General features: G+C 35.5%; 1 protein-coding gene across 4 annotated transcripts in view; it reads right to left on the bottom strand.

Moving 5' to 3' along the window:
• Positions 1–21,449, bottom strand: part of VTI1A (vesicle transport through interaction with t-SNAREs 1A) — a 275,440-nt gene that overhangs the window by 210,170 nt on the left and 43,821 nt on the right. For 2 of the 4 annotated variants that reach the window (XM_049811150.1, XM_049811148.1), the window contains exons 4-5: positions 8,373–8,450; positions 1,957–1,977 (exon numbers count right to left, since the gene is read on the bottom strand). In XM_049811150.1, the coding sequence (XP_049667107.1) occupies positions 1,957–1,977; positions 8,373–8,450 (99 nt within the window). The remainder of the gene's footprint in view (positions 1–1,956; positions 1,978–8,372; positions 8,451–21,449) is intronic. The other 2 variants (XM_049811152.1, XM_049811149.1) reach the window with 1 other exon arrangement.

Below are 21,449 nucleotides of genomic sequence, written 5' to 3'. Positions count from 1 at the left end.
CACTGTACTAGCCCTCATTTAAACTTTAATGTGCATTTTGCATTGGGTATAAAAACATCATTGCAATCACAACCTATCCAACACATAGTGGGTACCTAAGTGCAGAGAACAGAATGCTAACAATTGTTTTTTAAATTATTTCTCTCTCTACCTGTACAATTTTGATCTAGACAAAATAATAAATTCCTTTATTTAGTTCTATTTGCTGCTGCTCTCACAATATGCAGAGAGGAAAAAGTAACTTATGAGGCTAGCAAGGAAAAGCAAAAAATAAAACTACCAGAAGCAATGTCAACATTTTTTAGGTGGCTAACAAGGAGGATTTATAAGCTCCAAAAGGTATGACCGAGCTCCCAAGTTGCAGCCCTTTGCAATAACATCCTGAATTTTCTTATTTGCCTTCATAGCTATTTCAAAAAGAGGAGCAGTTAAGTAACAGCTTTGTTCTTTATAGCTGATTAAATCTTCAGAGTAAATTTACAAATTATGAATCTTCATGTTTATAAAACTATAATCTATGTTTGCAAGCAAAAATGATCCTACTACATTCTTTTACAAAAGCACAGGAGCAGACGTGCAGGTGTTGTTAAAGGGATGAGCAAACGAACCTTGTTCTTCTGAAAAATCTCAGAAATCAGGCCATACAAACCCTCGCAATAATATTGTCATCTGTTTAAATACTGGGACTATTGGGGAGGGGAGCTCAGCAGTGGTGGGAGGGCTTTCATGTGGTTACATGTTTATTTTGTTTAATTTTTTTTTGTTAACTGTTTTATTCTGTAGCTTTAACATATTAATATCAGTTCCGCAAGAAGACAGAGAAATAAAGCATTCAGGGAACTACTGAAAGAATCTTTTTATCACAAATATCTTACTGTTTTTAAGAATTCTCTGTAATTGTCCTTAAGCTGGTTACTTTACAATTCTTTGTCATCACCATTTCTAAAACTTACAAATCCTTTCCTGCAGAGCTCAGTATTCATTACCGATATGTCTGGGCACACATGTTTAAAAAAGAAGATACCAGACAAATATGTGATGTTAAAATACTCGTGCTTCTAAATATATTTATTCAAATACTTCACTGGTTCAAACTCTCTGTACGAAACCCTTCAGAAATCTGACCTGTAAGTAATCTTGACTTTACTGAGACCTTCTTTTTGGCAGCTATTGCGAAATAATAAAAAAAAGGCAGTTCAGATACCAGCTTTGCTACAGCAGTAAGTAACAGAAGACATTAATTTCAGAAAATATACTGAAACATTTGAGGAACTGACCATTAAAACAGGCTTCTCTCTCTAAATATTTATGAGTCATTTTAATAACTGGAAGAAAGGTGTTCTGGAATACTGATCTCTAGTGTTACACCTACAGATCTACAGCACTCACAAATAAATAATAAATATTGATATGTGTGCGTAGGTCTACCTATACTGTATTTTCAGTGGGTATACAATATCCGATATAATACATAAGCTACTTGAATGCCTCACACCAAACTCAAAACACTGTGAAATACTGTGTAATTTTTACAGTGTTTCAGCACAGGTTTTTACCAAAGCAATGCTTTCACTTTCAATACCACTGTATAAATGTATTTACCCTATCAAAGATTTTGTGATGCAAACATGATTATTACTGTACCTGATTTGATCATGGTATTCTAGCAGAGATCAAATAATAGGGTGGGGGGGGTTTCCCTTCTTTTTCTAGTGCCTTTAAAAAAATTTCCACTATCAAAGAATGTTAATTCCTAAGGTTTGATCTAGAGATTCCTATGTAAGTATACAATTATTAGGGAAAAAGAGGCACAACAGTGAATATTTTAAAGGAATGTAATCAATATTTTTGCTTTGTGTAGATTTCCCTGCAACAATGAACAAAAAGATCTACTTCAGATTTAGAAACTCAGCTTTAAAGGGAAAGCTAGACAACAAAAAGCAAGAAAGTACTCACCTCTTCACGTAATTTTATCAACTGCAACATGAACGCACAAAAAAGATAAAAAGGAAAGAAATGGCAGGAAAGAAAGATCAGTTGTGTGACAGGATACAGAATTAACATTGACAATTTATCTGTTTACATGTTTAGCATTTAAAAATCACAGACAAACACATTAAAAGAACCTAAACATAGACTACATGCAGAGTTTTTTGAACGAATAAAGATCACTTTCTCACACTGTCACATTAAACAAAGAGAATAGTGTGAAATTCTCTTTTAAACCACATCTAAGACACCATCATGAAATAAAGGGGAATGACTTCATAGAAGTCTATATTATAAAGAAAAAAACAAGTTTACTATTCCTCTCTTCGAAGATTGTACAGCTGAAGTGGTTTTGTATATACAAGTTTTCAGAATGTTTTCTGTATATTTTAGTTGTGACAACTGATTTCTTATTTTACTAGCAGATCTAACTTATTAATAGATGACTGCATCTTTATAGCATGTAACCAGTATTTCATTTTTATATATCTGAGTTCTACTGTAACTATATTATCTAATTTTATTATTGAAACTCATATAGAGGGTTTTTTCCAGTTAAGAAAAAAATAAATGAAGCAGCTTAGTTAAATGGCTCAGAATTATGCTTTATTGCATACCATATTTAAAAATAGACAAAGGAATAGGGAACAACATGAAACATATTTCCCTCAGAAAAGACCCACTCCGGGTTCTCAAACCTAGACCACTACACAGTGTGTGTATACATACACACACATAGTGTGTATGTGTATACTTACATAATATATACATTTATATTTATCAATTTATGCTTGTAAATCAACACAACTGAACACTATTAATAATATTGCTCTGGCAGGTTTACTATAAAACTAAATAAAACCCCAATCTGATTACCAAACTATGTTGTAATATGCTCTCCCCTTAGAGAGACAGATAAATTATTTGTACTGGAACAAAACGTATAATTACTCACAACAAATGTCTGCATAAGAGTGGCTCTTTATAAAAAATTACAGTTCTCTCACCGATTCCAGTTGAATTCGAAATTACAACAGCTACATCATTATCTCAGTTTATGCTGATACTTCACCTACAGTTTCATAACACTAATTTTCAACACGTATGTAAGCTGAGAATGTTTACTACTAATAAAGTCTCGCCAGCATGAAGGAAATAAAAGAACCTCCATTATTCTCTATTGTTTCATATGGCTAGTCTAAAACTGACCGTACACCTCACCCCGTTACCAAAACGGACAACGAGGCTCTAACGAGATGTAATTAGGAGGGCTACTACCACACGGACTTAAACTGAAATGGCTCTTCAGTACGTAGCTAAAGAAACTTTACTAGAATTTGGTATAAAGAAAACTGCATTGTCCGCCAAACCGACGCTTAAATTCAAGTGCTTGGCCTATCATAAATTGGTCTCTTTCTCCAGATCTTCCCCCCCTTTTTTCCCCAAAAAGGCAAACATTAAGGCTCTTTAGAAAGAGACGATCTGGGAGTTGATCACATAGCTACCTTTTCTTTCTGAGGCCACCATTCTTCAGTTGACTATGATACTTAAAGGGCCAAAGTTTAAACCTACTCTCCCGCAATAGAGCCCGTTTGGGCATGCCACCCTGCTATAATCAATGAGAGTTTTAAAATGCTGCACATTTGTTTTTTCAATAGGTCCAAAACAAAAATGTTCTATCTTGTTTGTGCTGCATGGCTGAATTTAAGCTCTGCATGGGATTTGCAGCTAAGCTGAGTAATGGGAGAGGGCTTTTTTTTTTTTTTTTTTTTTTTTTTTTTTAACATTGGCTGAAAGATATTCATTCAAATTAACAAAAGATGTATTTTTCCCTCATTTAACAATGCTCTTGATGAAAATGTGTTACCCTTACTTTTCTATTTTGAAACATTATTTTTATTATGCTCACCGCTCAACTGTAAACAGCATTAAGCCGTGTGCAGCCACCATTTTAGGTTATGATAATCAGCGTATTTTTGAAACAAAGATTTTTTTTTTCATTTTTTTTTTTTTGCAATACAGAATTCGATACAAGAGGTAATCTGTTCCTTTGTAGGCTAAAAAAAAAAAATCTGGTTTACGCTGGTTTGAACCAGTGGAATCTCTTGTGGCTAAGCCTTCTGCTGTGACTAAAATCAAAACTGCGCCGCAGAGAGCGAGGGAGCAAGATGGGGGGGGCTATGCGCGCGCGCGCGTGTGTGTGTCTGTGAGGCACGTCACGTGACATAGAAAACTACCGAATTTTTTTTAAAAAGCTGATAACGCTACCGCCGTCTCTGTCCGCATATAGATAACGAATAAATGCTGAACTCTATTAAACGCCCTTTACACATTATCGTGGGTCGAACACACAATTTTCTGAACTTATGATGACAGTCTATTTATTTTGCTATAAACCCTCGGCATGTAACGAACAGATTTGTGTCTGGTAATGATCTGCTCTGCCAGGGCTATATGAAATGATACCGACCTTCTTTAGATCTTGGGGAATTAAATTGACCAACTTCACCCCCTGGTCTGTAGCTGAAGTTTGACACACTTTATGCACAGCAAGCCCAAATCTAATATTATCACAACTTTGTAGTCAGAAATTAAGTAGCCACAAAATATTTGTTCACCACAAATCACATATACAATGTATCCCTATACAGACACGCAGTTTAACCTAATGCGAATTTATTTAAACTTATTAATGAACATAGTTGTGAAAGAGAAAGGAACACTTATATTTCAGAAAGTTCATAATACTGTACCTGACACTATTTTGGTCGAGAAGGATTTCTGATTTAACCCAGTATGTACTTTCTAAAAAATATATAAATTGCCACATAAAACAGTTCTGTGATTACTAAGTGAAGCCACAACTTGAAGTAATGTATCATTGCACTGAAAAACTCAAAACTTTCAAGGGATTTGATAAATGTTTGTGGCCAGAATGAAAAATAAGACTTGAAAGCAACAGAGCCTGTTTAAGACCACTCCTGGAAAATAAATAACAACCCAATGCACACAGTAGGTTATTGGGTTTGGGGTTGTGAGGTGGGGTTTTTCTGATGCGAGAAAGGATGTCTCCTGATTCTCAGCCTCTGTTTGTGCCTCATCTGACTACATTCACACGATTCAAATTCAGAAGAAATTAATGTATACTAAGCAACGACTTCATTAAACTCTAAGTGCATTAAGAGCATTGTATCACTACCTAGATCATTAAACAAAGATGCATTTATTTCAAAAGAAACTTGAATAGCAGACTTGTATCATTCTTACAACTTCTACAAGAAGTTTCTATATGCTTTATCTGGTAAAATTAGTTAAATCTTGGTTTAATCATTATAAGGCAACTGCATTCTAAGTTGTTGCCATCTACACACGATGACTGCTACTTATGGGAAACATTTTGGAAAAACGAGGAAGACGAAAAATAAATCATCATTTGCTAATTCTTCAATCTATTCTTTGTACTTCAGTCTTTCTTCTTGGGAGAGTAACTGGAAACTCAAAACTATGATCTTATTCATTACAGTTTATAACTTGGCTGTGGTTTGCTGTAATTGTACCTTTGAAACGCAACAAAAAAAACCCAGAAGTTGAATAAAGATCCAAATTGTTTATTTCTCCAATAGCAGCCCATTTATTTCTGAATACTTAATATGGTCATACTAGCCAGTATACATTAAGTTCCTTTTGTATTCTCACTCTACCAAAAACATTATGCAAATGTTTATCATGATGACAAAGACCATACCTAAACCATGCAGCTCCTCTATCTTGTTTCCCTTGGATATTCAGCCTAACCAGATATTCAGCATTTCTATTGGTAGATTTCACCCATATTCGTGGATTGGTGTAGGAGCAATTCTGAGCCAGCAACTTTTTTCAACACCACCTCTGTCAGAAGAGGAATCCCTACTCTCCTCTCCCCTTTCACAGTTTGGTGATTAAATTGGGGAAGACAACCCACCATTTTTTAGTTTAACTTTATTTAACCTAATCCAAACTGATTAAGAAGTAAAAGTCCTACAATGTTAGGGTGAGGGTCCCTCCATCTACCTATATTTATTTCCATCAGACAAACTGAAAGCAAGAATTTGAAACATCTTCAAATATTTTGTGTGGCTCTAAGTTATACCTCAGCATCCTTTCATCATCTAGTCCAAGTTTTCTATTGATATAATAATGTATAGGAGTGAAAGTGTATTAGACCTGGGGTTACCAAGTTAAATATATCGATATAATATGTTCAGTATAAGATAAGCACCCACACCTTACACTTGATTTGGATAGCGGTACATTCTAATAAGTTCAACATTAGACTGAAGTTTTTGCACTACAGGCAAGTTGTTTTTTTAACTACATGGGTATAAGCACAAATATAAATAATGATATTTCATAAGAAAAAGAGATTGTGAGATTATTGGAACAACAGAATGAATAATATTTCTTAAAAATACTGGCATTCATATATTTAAAAGAAGTTAGGTGACTCCTTTATGGTGATATTTCATAACATTTTTCAAGGAAGAAAAGAAAGAAATTTAGAACTTTCAAAGGTATGGGGTAATAATTTCAAGTTGGGTTATAGAAAAGGATTTTGATTACCTAAAAGACTACATAAAACTCCTTTACCAGCCAAAATTTTCTTCCATTTAAGAAGTGGTCATTTGGAAGAAAAAAACTTATGTTGACAAATGGTTGAAGGTATCATTTGGTTCCTTGAGATGAGATCATGTTTCTTCCATCAAGTTTAGAAAAAAGATCGTAACTTGCAAAAAGTGCACATGTGAACCAGTTATTTAACCATTCCTTAAAAAGTGAAAATAAAATATTTTATCTCATCCCTGCACATAAGATATTCTGTTATAAGTAAAGCTTCTTATCACAATTGCCCTTTTATGTCTGAATTCACACATTTTTTTCTTGAAATGTAAAAATAGCAGCACCTTAAAAGAAATAAAATGAGAATCTTAACACTTTCACGGGACTGAGTATATGATCATGACATGCAGACTGTGAAACTCTTTTCCCTAAAATCATCTTTTCCATAAATTCATTATTTAGGGATAATAAAGTCTCTTTATTTTATTCAAATTTTGGAATCTCCCCTTGCTATAATATATAAATATGAAGATTAACATCTTTTAAATGTAACTCTTCACATAGATATTAGAGCTGCTATACACTACAGTCTTATGTCTACAGATAAATTGTATCCTGTGTATAACTGCATTAACGTATGTGTTAAAATCTATTACAGAGTTTAAAACTTACACACCACATTTAAAATACTATACAAGGTTAAGACTTAAGGGGTCTGTGTTTTAAAACACATTGTACTGGGATAAGTCTCCAAGTCTTTCTTTTTTTCTATCCTTAGTGGAACTGAGCTTATATTGAGGGTAGAAAATACTAAAAATTTCAGAACATGGTTCTGATCTGTTTCCTTATTTAATATTGCATTTATTAAGTAAACATTTAAACAATTTTCACTCTCACTACCAAAATAATTTAAATGCTATATAGTCAGAAGAGAAAATCTGATATTTAAGAAAACTTTCAACTAACTTCTAACTCAAAATGCACAACTTTGATTGCAGCTGACATGATTTTAAAAAGAAAAGAAACATTCTGATTTCCGATAGAGCTTGTCAAACAAGTTTCAGCACCAAAAGAAATATTAACAGGTGGGTCAAAGCCTCCTGAATATAATGTTGCCTTTACAATTTTCAGTAGTCTAGCAGAATCCTCACTGTAGCGTCCAGAACAACAATAAGGGTACAAGATATTAAAAAAGCCTCAGGATTATCAAGATTTCCTTCATTAAAAGAGATGGATAACACTCTGCATTCTAGTACAACATGCATTCTGAAAGCATGCTCTTATTAGTACAACTTGCGTTTTTGGTACAAGGAGAGAAAAATCTGTTTAGGGAAGGAATCACACAAGGAAACTGAGTGGGGTACTGCCTAATTCTGAGAGCGCACTTTCATTTGTTTTGCCCGCCAGTGTTGATTTAATTATACTGCATTATTATCAAAGCTGCATTATGTACTTTTTTTATTCCTTTTACATGTGTTTGAGGTGAAGACCTTGGCTTTGTCGGCAAACAGCGCGTTTCAAGTTATTTCTTAAGTACTAAATAATAAAGAAAAGAGAAGAAAAGATTTTTTTTAAGATAGCAGACAGTGATCACAAGTTAAAGGGTTAAATGTAAGATCTCCAAGAAACATTTTGAAGTTGATTAAGACCCCAGCTTTGCATTAAACAGTATCACTTCCACATGAGTTGTTGCTAATGCTGTTAAGGAGCAGCTTGAGAAGCCCAGTGTGCCAGTGACCTCCTTCACCCTCCAGCCACCCACTAGGGCTTCTTGATTAGCATCCTACCTGGTTCTCTGAGGAATTCCCGTCATCCCCCAGGAGCTCATTCCGCACCTCATCACTGTAGGCGATTCGTGACCTTTTCTGTAAAACAAAAAGAAAAAAGGGTTAGGAGTAAAGCTCCGAAGCCATTGGTATCAAGGCTGATCATCTTAAACCTCGAGAGCCCCCTAATGGATACCTATTTGATTAAAAAAAATATCTGCAAGTAAAAGTTATTAAAAAGTTCTTCAGCTGCTGTATTTTGACAAATCTGCATGGCAAAACCTTAGCATTTCTAAGACAGTCACATCCTCAACACTTCGGCAATGAAAGCACCTTCAGTGAAGCTCAAGATACATAAAGTGTGATCCCAGTTCCGATAATCAGGTAACCGGGAGAGGCAATATACACTAATACCAGAAGCACTGAAGAAATGCCTGTGTCGGAACCAAATGCATTTATCTGAAGAACACTCGCTAGCTGGACGCAGAACTCAGCATAACACTGCAGTGATGCCACTAAATAGGAAAGGAAGATCAAGCTTTTCCCATATATAAAAAAAAAAAAAACAACCCAAAACCTAACAACACACATTTGACAAAACTGGTTGAACTTAAAGATGTAGAAAATTAACAAGTGCTTTCTATGCTGGTAAGGCTGTGAAGGCCTACTGGGAAAGGACCAGAAATCAAGGGGCAAAAGAAAGGAGAGAAAACAACGACAGTACAAGGATACATTGGTTTACAGCAGTTCATGGAAACACCACAAACTGAGACAGTCATTCATTAGATTGTTATGACAGACAGTCATTATTCACTGCTTATGAGCAGCAGATTTGCTCATGAACTGATCATCATATTGATTCTAAACTACATCAAGTGCCGAGCAACGGAAAGCAAATGTCTGAAGATTACCAAGGTAGCACAGCGTTCAATGGAACAACAGGGAAGTCCATAAAGAGAACATCAGCCCAGCTTTCAATTTCTCTGTTGGCCAAATAACAGGCCCTTAGTTAATATACGTACACTCACCATGAAAAGAGAGAAAATATTTTTAACATATTGTCTAAAATCTTTTTATATCTGAGTGCAGTTACGATCAGTTTTACACTTCATCAGAGGAAGAAACAGAAGAGTAGCAAGAACTGAGCTGTAGGACCTTCCTTTATTGATGGGAGCTTCCCTCACAATCTGCCATGGTAGTCACTACCAGTAGGAACTCAGCAAAACCAAATCCCTCCAAAAAACGTGCTTGGGGCTGGGGCACAGGACACAACCCACTATAAACTATACTGAGCATGGGAAATTAATTACCTTTGTGACAAAGAAGTTTGGAAGTGGGTCACCCCTTACGCTAGGAACCTAGCAGTGGAGTAAGCCTTGTATTGGTCATCTCAGAGCAACACACTTTAGCTTTTATATCCTCTGTAGTTCAGCCTTTATTACCATCATCATCGTTACAATGCTCACCAATTTGTGATTCAGTTGCTAGTGTTCAGACCTAGATTATATACTAAAGCTACAGATGTACGTAGCAAGGTCAAAGCATACCATGGACCTACTACAAGAGCTGAATTGTGCCAAATCTTTTGGAGATCTCAGCTGTCACAGTTTCATACTAACCAAGCTAAAGTAGTCTACAGCATTAAAGGATATGAGAACCTTTAAACAGGCTGTGGTATCAGAGCTGCCTGTTTAAATTATTCATTTCATCACTATGGGGGACTAAAACACTCCACAGTATGCAAGAATATCATATGGAGATAGGTTTTGTTTTTCTCTTTTTTCACCAAAAAGCCAACAAATTGGCATAGATTGCTCAATTATATTATTTTCCTATTTTTATTTGATACACATCAAACAAGGAAGAAAATTACAAATATATACCAATAAATATCTAATCTGCTTTACTGATTAAGATTCAATCTTCCCATTTGAGATCTAGTAGTTCAACTGTACAGTCTTTCCCAATTTCACAAAATGACTCAGCCCCATTGAATCTGTTAGTGTTGAATGTATTTATCATTATTAGACTGAAGTGAGGAGCATGATGCTTCATGAGCTTGTTCTCCAGTGAACAAGTTGCCTAATTATATGTAGAGACTGAGACAGTCCTTGGTTACACATCATTTATTTGAAAGATTTAACTGGCTGATATTCTCATTCATAAGAGCCTGCACAGAAGAAAGGACAAAGAATATTCTTCATGGGAAAGAAATAAATGTTAACAGCAATACAATTTTTAGAGGCCCTTTATAATCCTTTATATCATCACCACTGAACTTAATAAATATATTTGTATCATTGTTCTTTTATTTCAATAATCTGTCATGATCTGAAAAATCAGCAATTATATTAAAAGAAATAACCCTTTGACTACAATTAGGTATAACTCTTTGCCATAATCAATAAATAATTTGATACTACTTTTGATCACAGTTTCACTACCAAATGAATCAATAATATAAAAGGAAAGGCCTTTGAACTAAAGTGTTCATTTGTTCTTTCAGGATTTGTCCAAAATATCAATATCTTGAATTACTATTCTTATTTTTATTAAAGTAATATTGGCTAACACTTTAAAACGTGGCTATGAAAATCAGTTCGATTCATCTGAACTCAATAATTAAATAATTTTTAGATTATTTTTTTTTTAGTTCATAACTATCAGCTGTTTATAAATACGTACTTTAGCCAAATGTAAGAATGATAGTTTGAGCTGGAAATGTCACACACTCTGCTACAGTTTGAAGGAACCCAATTCATAATGCATTTTATAAATAGTTAATGACTTCTATACATAAGCTAACCAGGCAAATCAAGAAATTGTCAACATTTTTAGTCTTAGTTGTCAGTTACCACTGTCTACTGGTACTTTATATGTATGTTTCTAGAAAAGACAGAACCTTTACAGAGTTTGTAATCCGAGGCATTTCTGGGCAGCTCAGTATAGGTTTAAGAGGTTCTGTGTGCAGTTTTTGGTGTCTAAAGGTCTGTCATATATAGAAGTTTTCCTTGTATTTTATATTTCCTCATATATAAATAGATAAAAAGTCTAAGCACACAAGTGTTTTTAACTCGGTGTACATGTTTGCATTCAAATGTAGTATCCACACGAACACAAAAAGACACAAAAGGGTTAAGCTACTTTCTACAAGAACTTCAAGACAGAGAAAGTTTCAGGGGCTGTTTTAAATGTACTACAGTACCCAGACCTTCTGACAAGGAAGAATTTCTGATTCCAGGCAGATCTCTCTTGGTTTATGAACAGGATTTTTGCATACTGATTGGGTGATTTCCTTAAAGCCCTGTTCAAACAGATACACTTGCTCAGTTCTGTCTGGCAATTTGGCTTTAAACAATCTGTCTACTTGACCCAAGCCTTAACATTTCCCAATAGAACTGAATGTGTTCATGGGCAAGCCCAGCTAAATTAGAATTGAAATGAATTAACTCAGCTTAAACTAATTAAGATCTGTGATCTGCAGTACCACCCCCCTGTATGATTCTACATGTGAAGTAGGGTACATGTAACCAGACTGTAAGAATTCTGCTATACTACTAATCTGAGCATACCAATGAAGTTCGTCTATTACTAAAGCATATGAGAAGTTAATTTCCATGGCCTACACATGGCAAAGCAATTGCTTAAATTGCCTCACCTGGGAATTTAATACAATGTTATCATCAGACCAGCCACACTGTAAATAGATTTATAATGCTTTCCATGTGCTAGGCTAGGTTGCATATGAATTAAGTAATGATCTGGTATTACAATACAATCAGCTAGTTCCCACACCTGGCAGACAGGATATTTTGCTAAATTACTACCTATACAGATACATCACAACATAAAAACAGAAAAGGCAATGGGAAGAGAAACAATCTACATGGTGTATGACCGATTTTTACATGGTAACCAAATAAGATGTAGATAGAAAGAGGTATCCAAAATAATCTGTTTCCAACATCTGTACAACAGAACACATACTTATTCATTTCTATTCAATTTTGGCCTAATTTTCTGCATTCTATACTTTAATTACCATCCACATTCTGAAATGTTCCCATTAGTGAAGGCCAGAACTAGCCAATGCCCACTCACTCCAACACACTTTCAGCAATCAGCCAAATAATTGATATGAAGTATCGCACATTTTCATACCTGAACTAAAGAATAGCATTCCCCCCTCCTAAATGCTAAGCAGCCCCCTAAAGAGACAAGCAAACCTAGGTGCATTTCAGACAAAAGGCCGAGCAAATCCTTTTGTCCCAACCTCTCCATTTTTGAGGCTCAATGTTTTAAGAACAGATTAAACGGATTTTTTGTTGAAATATGTGCAAACAAAAAGGTTTATTTATCCACAAACATCCGGTTTCATACAAAATTCGTCAGAATTTCCTAGTATATATAAATGGCTTAAAAAAATCTTCAGGCATTCGTTTCAGAGTTTGGCCCTGCTCTAGATGTAAATAAATACTCAAGGTTAGCACAACCAGAAATAATTTGCAGGAGTAAGGTAGATTTTATTTTGTGTTCTTTGAGAGTAGTCAGTTTTGCCAATGCTCTTGCTAAAAGCAAGGTGAAAAAAGTGACCTGCTCCTCAAATGGACTGCTAAATATTGCAGAATGTACACTTTCATCTCTGCCTTCCAGAATAAGTACTGAAGTATTTTTTTTTGCTGAGCAGAAATGGAAAAGGTAGTTTAACAAATTTAGAAGAAAAATAAGTGAACCTACTTAACATTCCTAAAGCTTATATTTAAACAGAAACACAAGAACACTTCTTCAGGAAATAATTGAAAATGCTGAAGAAATTGTGTTCAAACTTCAGTTTTCAAAACTTCTTCAAAACTTTCAAAATTTCTCTGTAAAGGTGATGCAGGAACAATAGACTAGACACTTCAGACTGCAATTCCAAAGGGCTTTTCCTGTTCCTAAGTAGCTTAGTTTTTATCGATTATGTGTAAGAAGCAGGAAAACAATTACATAGTGTTAATATACAACATGATGCAGTGCTGGACTTTCAAGCATTTCCTTATAAAAATAAAAAAAAACCAAAGCCAATACATTTCTTCTATCCAAAAGGAAATAAAAACTATTTTATAAATCTTATGAAACTTCTGAATGAAAGAACCAATTCAATAGTACGTGTTGGCTGGCAAAAGTCAATGCCTAAGCCACTCCTGGTCTTGCCTGGCCTCCCTGCATGCCCACAAAAAAGATTGCAGGAAATGCTGAAAGAGAAATACACAACTTAAAACCTGTATTCTGCCACTCTGCCAAATGTCGTCAGCTTCCTACGACAGCAGAGAGAAATCAAACTTCAAGTGCTAATGCGAAATTAATGCAGAGATACTATCACCCATTTTAAGTAGAAGTCACAGGTCTATAAATCTTCTTTTCAACAATCATCATCAAACATACTTCTAGTTTCTTTATGGGGTAAGGGCAGGGAGGAAGGTCAAGCAAACCCCCATGAAGATACAACACGTTGTATTACGTTGGTCGTGAAAAATGAAGCTTCTGCCCACAAAACTACTTCTGTCTCAAACTCATGACCAGCAGACCATGCATGTCACCAGCATGGCTGATGCTTAAACAACCTGCTACATTGCACATGCTGTAGGTAGGGAAGAAAACAGGTGACCTATGAGAGAATTGTTAAGTCATCATTTCTGTGAACTTAAAGAGCAACAGGGATGATTTCTATTGTGAAAAAGACACTTGTATTTAGAAAAACAGCTTATATTTACCTGAACTCTGCCTTTTAAACTTAATAACCTACCAAAGGAAAGATTTTTCAAAATTCAAAGGTCTGGAACTAACTGACTTCTCCCCCCTTCTATTTTTTAGAGAATGCTCAAAAATTGACTGCCATTGCTTCCAATTTAACAAGAACACATCTATGGAAGAGTAATATAATGAAGAACAAGAGTTATAAATCCAAGCATGGAAAACTTCAGATAAGCATTGCCTGGGCTTGGGTAGGACTTTCCAAACATAACAATGAATAATTGCCCTTAGCCTGGTGTTTATATCAATTTTTTTTTTTTTTTTTAATTATAACTGCTCATCTTTTTGCTTGTTTGAATTACCACACCCTATTACCAAATCTTGGTGCCTACATATACACTACTTTATTCTTTCATCAGAATCCACTTTCTCCAAGGTACTGTCAGCTCTGGGCTGTTCTGCACAACAGTTTGTCTGCCTTTTTACTCATGTGCCATAATCTCAAAAAAATATGCCAGGCATCAGCTGATGCATGAACGGTGACTGAGTATTCCTGCAGATTTAACTGTAACCTCTCTGTAGGCCAACGTAGTGACGTCTGCCTTTTGCAGTGCCGACTTGCAGCTTTTTCTGCTATCTAGTGTTACCTACATCTGGTAGTCTGTTCCTGTAATGTGCTTTGCAGCACTGTAATTTCAGTATTTTATACAACTCCCTTCTATTGATTCCTTCAAATGACCATTATTAAACTATCATATTTCATTACAAAACCTATCTTTACACATCTACTCAGCTGTCTAAGCTAACCAACTTGCCTATTCAGTCAATGGAAATTCCTCTAAATTGTGCAAGATCACTTGAGTTCATTCCTTCTCAGATTCACCTTTCAGAAAAGGCTACTGCTTCCTTGTAATCACCGTGTGTGTTCAAAGACTAGTTTGATAATTTAGCTTGCTAAATTAAAAGTTGGCTGCTGTTAATGCCCTTTGCCTTGATATGTATAGCAAACATTGGCATATATTTGCCTAATTTGTTGACAAAGTTTTTGCAACTTGCAGACCCTTACTTACCAGTCATTTCAATCAGCAATGCTGGAAGAAAAGGCAAGAGCAAGGTTGGAGGGCGGAACACCCTCTCTCCCCAACTCGGACAACAGTTTGAAAATGAAGATACCTCAGCTGTAAGACCACACCTGATACAGGTTCAAAGTAATCCACAACTGGCCTATTTATTTGGTTGTGGTGGGATAAATTCTGTTGTTTATAGCATAGGTTCATACTTGGACTCAGAGTCAAAAGGGACATGTGTAGACTATGGCATCAACAAAAATTTGGATGCAAAGAACAGGAAAGCCAAAATTAAGCCAGTATTTTTGACAGATAAATTGATCCTCAATTCATGTTCAGGCTAATCTGCAAAAATATTTAAGGATGTCAGTATGATCACTTAAGACAATTCAGTCTCTATATCAAATCCTAGAAGACTCTCACTCCTGAAACAGATTTTAAAAAGCCATGTCAGGCATTGGAAGTCAGTCACTGATGTCATATAGGCTGCTTTCTACAGAAGTCTCTGCTAGCTACAAATGACTTCAATTTAAAGATCAGCAAAACTAGGCCACAAAAATAAGCTTATTTTGAATATGGTTTAATTACAGCAGATCTTTGCACTTTGAACTGGCATATGCACATAATAAGCATACATGCAAGAGCTACAAGTGTCTCTGCAAAATTACCTTTTAGGGAAAATTTTTAAGGAAAATAGTTGAATAGAGAACTCCTACTGCCTTTTTCCAGTAAAACTCAAAGCTTATGTTTCTGTTATGAAATCTTCATTGGTCATCTCAACTCATCTTCTTGTAACGACCTAACTCATATATTATAATGGTTCCTTTTTTTTAACTAAAAGCTTTTTTTAATTCCTTTTTTTTTCTTTTTCTTTTTTTTTTTTAAATAATGCTTATTACCACGCAACTTCATTGCATTATTTATCCAACAAAAGTTATTTAGAGGACAAAGAGCAATTAAGACGACAAAGAGCAACTACACATCAGGATCATGTACTTTAGACTGTCTTGTCATCCAAAGATTTTATGCTATGTAGTAGGTTCATAATTAACATAAATGTTTGCTAAATCTTGGAGACAGAAGATAAACTCCAGTGTGTTGGACCAACAGACAGATGAACTGAGAACACGAAAATAAGGATCCATTTTCCCCCAAGGGGAGAAATTTATACTATTAGGGCCAAAATTTAAAGAGAGTGCTCCCAAAGGCAGTGAAGCAGGGAGGAAAAAAAATCTTAAGGAAGCTTAAGATTTTTTAATTAATTAGCTGACACTAATTAGCTCATGGTAAAGGATGGTAAACATCTCAGATAAACCAAAACATGAAATGTTCTTTAAAATATCTTTGTTTCAGCTGGTATTTCCATCTGGAGCCTAGGTTCCCGTTGCTAACAGTAACAAGACATCTGCTGGTACTTTCTACCAGCTCCTTCCTTTCCCAGAAAGAAGAGTCCACGTGTTACTTCCTTCCTCCATTTGTTACTTAATTGTCTTTATCAGCCTGTATCTGCACTCTCTGGCCAGACACTACAGAGATCAGCAACTGTAATGAAAATCTATAATTGGGCTGAAACAGTTGCCATTCTTGAATGCTATCACCATCTTTTTCAGTTCTCCCACTCCTTGAATTTCTAACAGTAGGTAAAGCCTAGGAAAAGATGGTATCTTTTAGGCTTTTAGGCTTTTCAGTTAAAAGTACAATTTTGCTACAGAGCTCAGTCTATTAATAAATTATACATTTTGCCCACTGTGAACTCCAAGAGTAAAAAACAAAAGGAAGCCATAAAGCCAGATCTCATTTTGGACACTTAGAATGAGGGCAAGGCAGATGAATGAGATGTTTCCAAGGCAGCTGAATTGTCCCACCTACGTTTGTGCCACTCTGATAGGATCTATTTTATACCAAAGAAACTTAAGCAGGCTTTCCAAAAATACTTTTTAGTGCATGAAAAGCTATTTTTAGGCACTGTCCTTTTTTCACTGAGCATATACACTCTCTCTCAGAGGCATCTTTCCACCCATATACCAATACATGTTTTTTAATTTCTGAAAATAACATACAGAATATTTCAGTTAAGCCTTAAAAATATTAATCATAATAATTATGAAAAATCCTACTCAATGAGAGTAGTAGAGGATAATTTCTGACTTCACCATTAAATACAAAATAAAATAATGTTTGATGCAAAGAATAATTAAACGGAAAAACGGCATAATTAAGGTGGTTTGCACACAAATATACCCACATGGTGCTAATTCTGTGTATTTCAATGCAATTATTTTGGACCATAAGCACATTAGCTCAAACTATTGATTAATAAAAAGGAAAATGAAAAATACTTTGTGTATAACACAGCCCAGCCCAACTGATTTTTGGATCTTACTGTCTGTGCTTACTGAATTTATTATCTTTGCCCTTACATGATTAGCTGGGATTCTTTTCCTTCCTTCTAGATCATGTGTACTTGCACACAGACACATTGCCTTGTCTGAAAAAGAGAAAAATTATCTGAATTTAGTAATTTTAGTAGTTAAGTGGTCACAATTGCGCTTTGAAGTTTGTAGCAGATTGGAGGAGGAGTAAATCTGTACCTTCGCTGCTCCCCACCAGGCACTACTGGGACAGAACCAGTTGTTTCATGCTGTGTTAAATCAATAGCTAATATGATAAAATACTAGCCCGATGTTCAGACATGGCATTTTCTAGTTTTATCACAAGCTGATGATTAGCCATTCTTGCTTTACACTACCTGAGATAAAAGTCAGTAACTAATCCACTACCTATAATTTATCTAACTAAAGTCCTCTTCCTTTTTATAATGCCTCTGCTTTTGAGTTCCTCAGTCCCTCGCATTCAGTGAAAATACTTACAAACAATATTGATTTCTTAAAGTGCATAAATTGGATGAAAATTTATTATTATTATGCACATATCTGTATCAAAAATAGCGACGCCAACCCCTCCCCTACTTGGTTTATTTCTTCAGAATGTAAGTCTTAAGTCTTGTAACACAGTGTAACAGAAAGGCAGTATATTTATACAAAATATTGGTATTTACAAAATATTTGGCATTTAAAGTGTCTTTCTGACAGACAGGCTTCAGCTAACTTGTTATTCTTCCCTTACCTGTAGCATAGTCAGAAATTCTGCCTCTAAGTGGACCAACATACAACAAAAAGAATAATGAGAAACACTGATACTGGCAGTAGCTCATTTCCCAGTAAATATTGATGTCCAAACTCAAAAAATTCACCGAGTATTTCTGTTTTGTCCCTGTTCCTATGTTGTCACCAACAATGCTTACACATTTCTATTGATCTTGTTTATAGCTGCCTGGATTTTCACTGTCAAGACAATGTAGTGTGAATCTTAAGGAAAACCTCACTTTATGTAAGACTGCATAAAGACTGCCATACCAGTCAAAGCTTCAATTAGTCCAGAACTTGTACTGCCTCCTATAGTGGCCATTAATGGATAACAAGGGGAAATCTTAAGGAACAGAGCAGGGATGGAATGATTCTCATTTCAGTGGACGCTGCCAGTTTCTCATGATCAGCAGTTCAGGGAGTTCAAGGTACATCTAAGATCTTCATACTTAATAAACCTTGATGGTTACTGCTTACATAATACTACTTTTATTTAAATATCAACTGAACAAGCATTCATGCACAAGAAGAAAGACGTTCAGATCTCAATATTAGGGCAAAGATTAAATTCAAAAGTTATCCCACTTTTCATTTGAACAAAACTGAAGTGAAGCTCGAAAGAAAGAAGGTAACAATTAAAATATCAAAAGCAATTAATTTATATCACAGAATGTTGTAACATCTCTTCCATGGGGCACATATTGGCAATATGAATTTAATTCAGAGGTTCTCATCTTTACAGGGTAAAGTCCACAATAAGAGAAAGATTATCTAATGAATCACTTTCCAATTTCTGCTCATACAGGTTATTTGCTCTCCCAATCTCTTAATAAACTATGGCAAATATTCAAATTACTCAGATGAGAAAAATAGAACTATACTCTACAGTCATATTATATCTCCGCTCAGCTCCTTTGAAGTGCAAGAAAGGCCCAGTACTATTTGACCAAACATCTGTCCCTCCACCCCACCAGCTGTTCTTGCATGGCACAGTTTAGAAACTTCTGGTATAACAAAGCTGTTAGCATCAAATACAGATGATCTGATAGAAATAAAAACAAAGTTTGATAGCATATGGCAAACTTAATAAATATTTCCAACTCCAATTCACAAACCTGACATGCAAAACCGACACAGAAAGAATATAAGGAATGGAAGGAAAAAAAAAAACCCAAACACAAGTGTGTAACATTTATCTGGATTTTTTGATTCCTAAGCTTTCAGGGACAGACCCAAATTTATGTAATAATCTCAGGTTAAAATTTCAGCCTAAAAATGAACTCGCACAAACATACAGAGAGTGACAGCAACCATTCTTCTAAATTCTCAGGTGGGGTACCCACCATTCTTTCCCTTTCACTATCATTCACCGGTCTTACACCGTACGCCTTTCACAGTCTGTACCTTCTTACGCAAATTTATCATGTGCTTTCTCCAGTGCGACCATACTTACCTCTTTCTATCACAAAGTGTTCTCTTTCCCACCACCCATTTTGCCATTCCCTACTGGTCCCCTCCCTCTGTTCAGATATTTGGGTCCTCTCCTACCTTCCCTCTCTCAAGTCCCACACAGGACCATACGCCGCACAAGAGCGGTCATCCTGAAGAGCCCGTGCTGTCGCTTGTCCACTGTCATTGCCCACTGTTACTACAGGCAGCTTTATGGTTCTACAGGAGAATGGCAACCACTGCAACAGGATCACAGCAGTTTCAGAGACTTTTGAAGTAGTGGCCCCAGGGAAAAATTTAGGTGGTTGTTGGGTGACAGCTTATACTTTTATTCTCTTAAACCGAGATGTCTATACCTGATAATACATGACCTAAAACATCACAAGAACTGTTGACTCTGACCACAAATGGGCATTTATTGGCAGCAGGATGATAAAAATCTATCAACATACTCGTTTTAAAAATTTACTGAACATCAGTTTGCATGTTGGAAGTATTTTGTCATAACCTTTCTGGAAAAGAGGTGGAGAAAGTTCAATAAAGGTAAGAAAGGACTGAACAGGTAAGATGTATTTCAGTCTGAAAGATGAGGGAAAAAAGCAAAATATGGTTCCAGCTGATCTTGAACACACTGTACGATGAACCATTTATGCTTTTATTTATTTATTTATTTACCTAGTTTTGCAAGGCATGAAAAATGCGTGATCACAGAATTTGAATTAACAGATCAGTAAATCTATAGATATGAGAGAAATAAGCAAGAATTATGGTCTTTCAGGAGATACTTACAAGTAAATGGATAAGGAATTAACTAGTACATTTCTTCATTTAAAAAATCCTTATATAAAATAACAGTGATTTCATACTGAAAGATATCCTGAGAATGTCCAAGTATCAAAGTATATACAAGTTGCCCATAAAGACGCCCTTGGAGTAACACATTTTAACTAGCAAGAAGTCTTCAAAACTAAATTCATGGCTTGGATGGCTGTCACCCTGGGAAAAACTTGCCCTGCAGTAAACCAGAAGAGTGATACTTTAGCGTTAACTCCAAAACATAAGAGATTCCACAACTAAGCAGCAAAAATGGGACACATACTTGCATGCAGCTGACTTGGGTAACATTTTTATTTGGGGATGAAAAGCAATTATTGTACCTTTAAAACTATTCTATGAAAAAGCGTTTACTAGGCCACTAGGGCTCCTAGTTTGGATTTCACATTATTGATCTAACCACCTCATCAAAAAGAGGATATTTCAGTAACTTATTTTATCCTGGAATAATCATTGCAGGGGATCATTAGAAACCAGTATGTGCTTTCCAATGCAATATTTCCATAGATGGCCACTAAGGCTGGTACATTTGTCTGTATCACTCTGGAAAAAACACAGTCAAGACCTAATGGCTGGGCTTCCTCTTGTATAGTATTATGGATCAACTTTCAGATCTATAATAATCTGAACTCGATTCTAGACAGGCAAAACCCCATAAGAGCAGAAATTGCCAGAGCGCCACAAACCAGATCCACTGATTAATTTATTTAGGCACTATCTGCTAAAGGGGGGAGAAGCATTCTAAGAATCTTCTAATTGCTCTAATTTCATATAGGAACAACCCTGGTGTCAGCTTTCCGTTGTTCTCAGGGGTTAGACAATCCCCATTGTTATTAAGAAGAAACTACTGGTCCACTATCTCAAAGAGA

The sequence above is a fragment of the Accipiter gentilis genome, chromosome 9, assembly GCF_929443795.1.
Source record: "Accipiter gentilis chromosome 9, bAccGen1.1, whole genome shotgun sequence".
Lineage (NCBI taxonomy): Eukaryota > Metazoa > Chordata > Aves > Accipitriformes > Accipitridae > Astur > Astur gentilis.
Note: the sequence above shows the minus strand (reverse complement) of the source record. Positions and strands in the feature narration are given on the sequence as shown.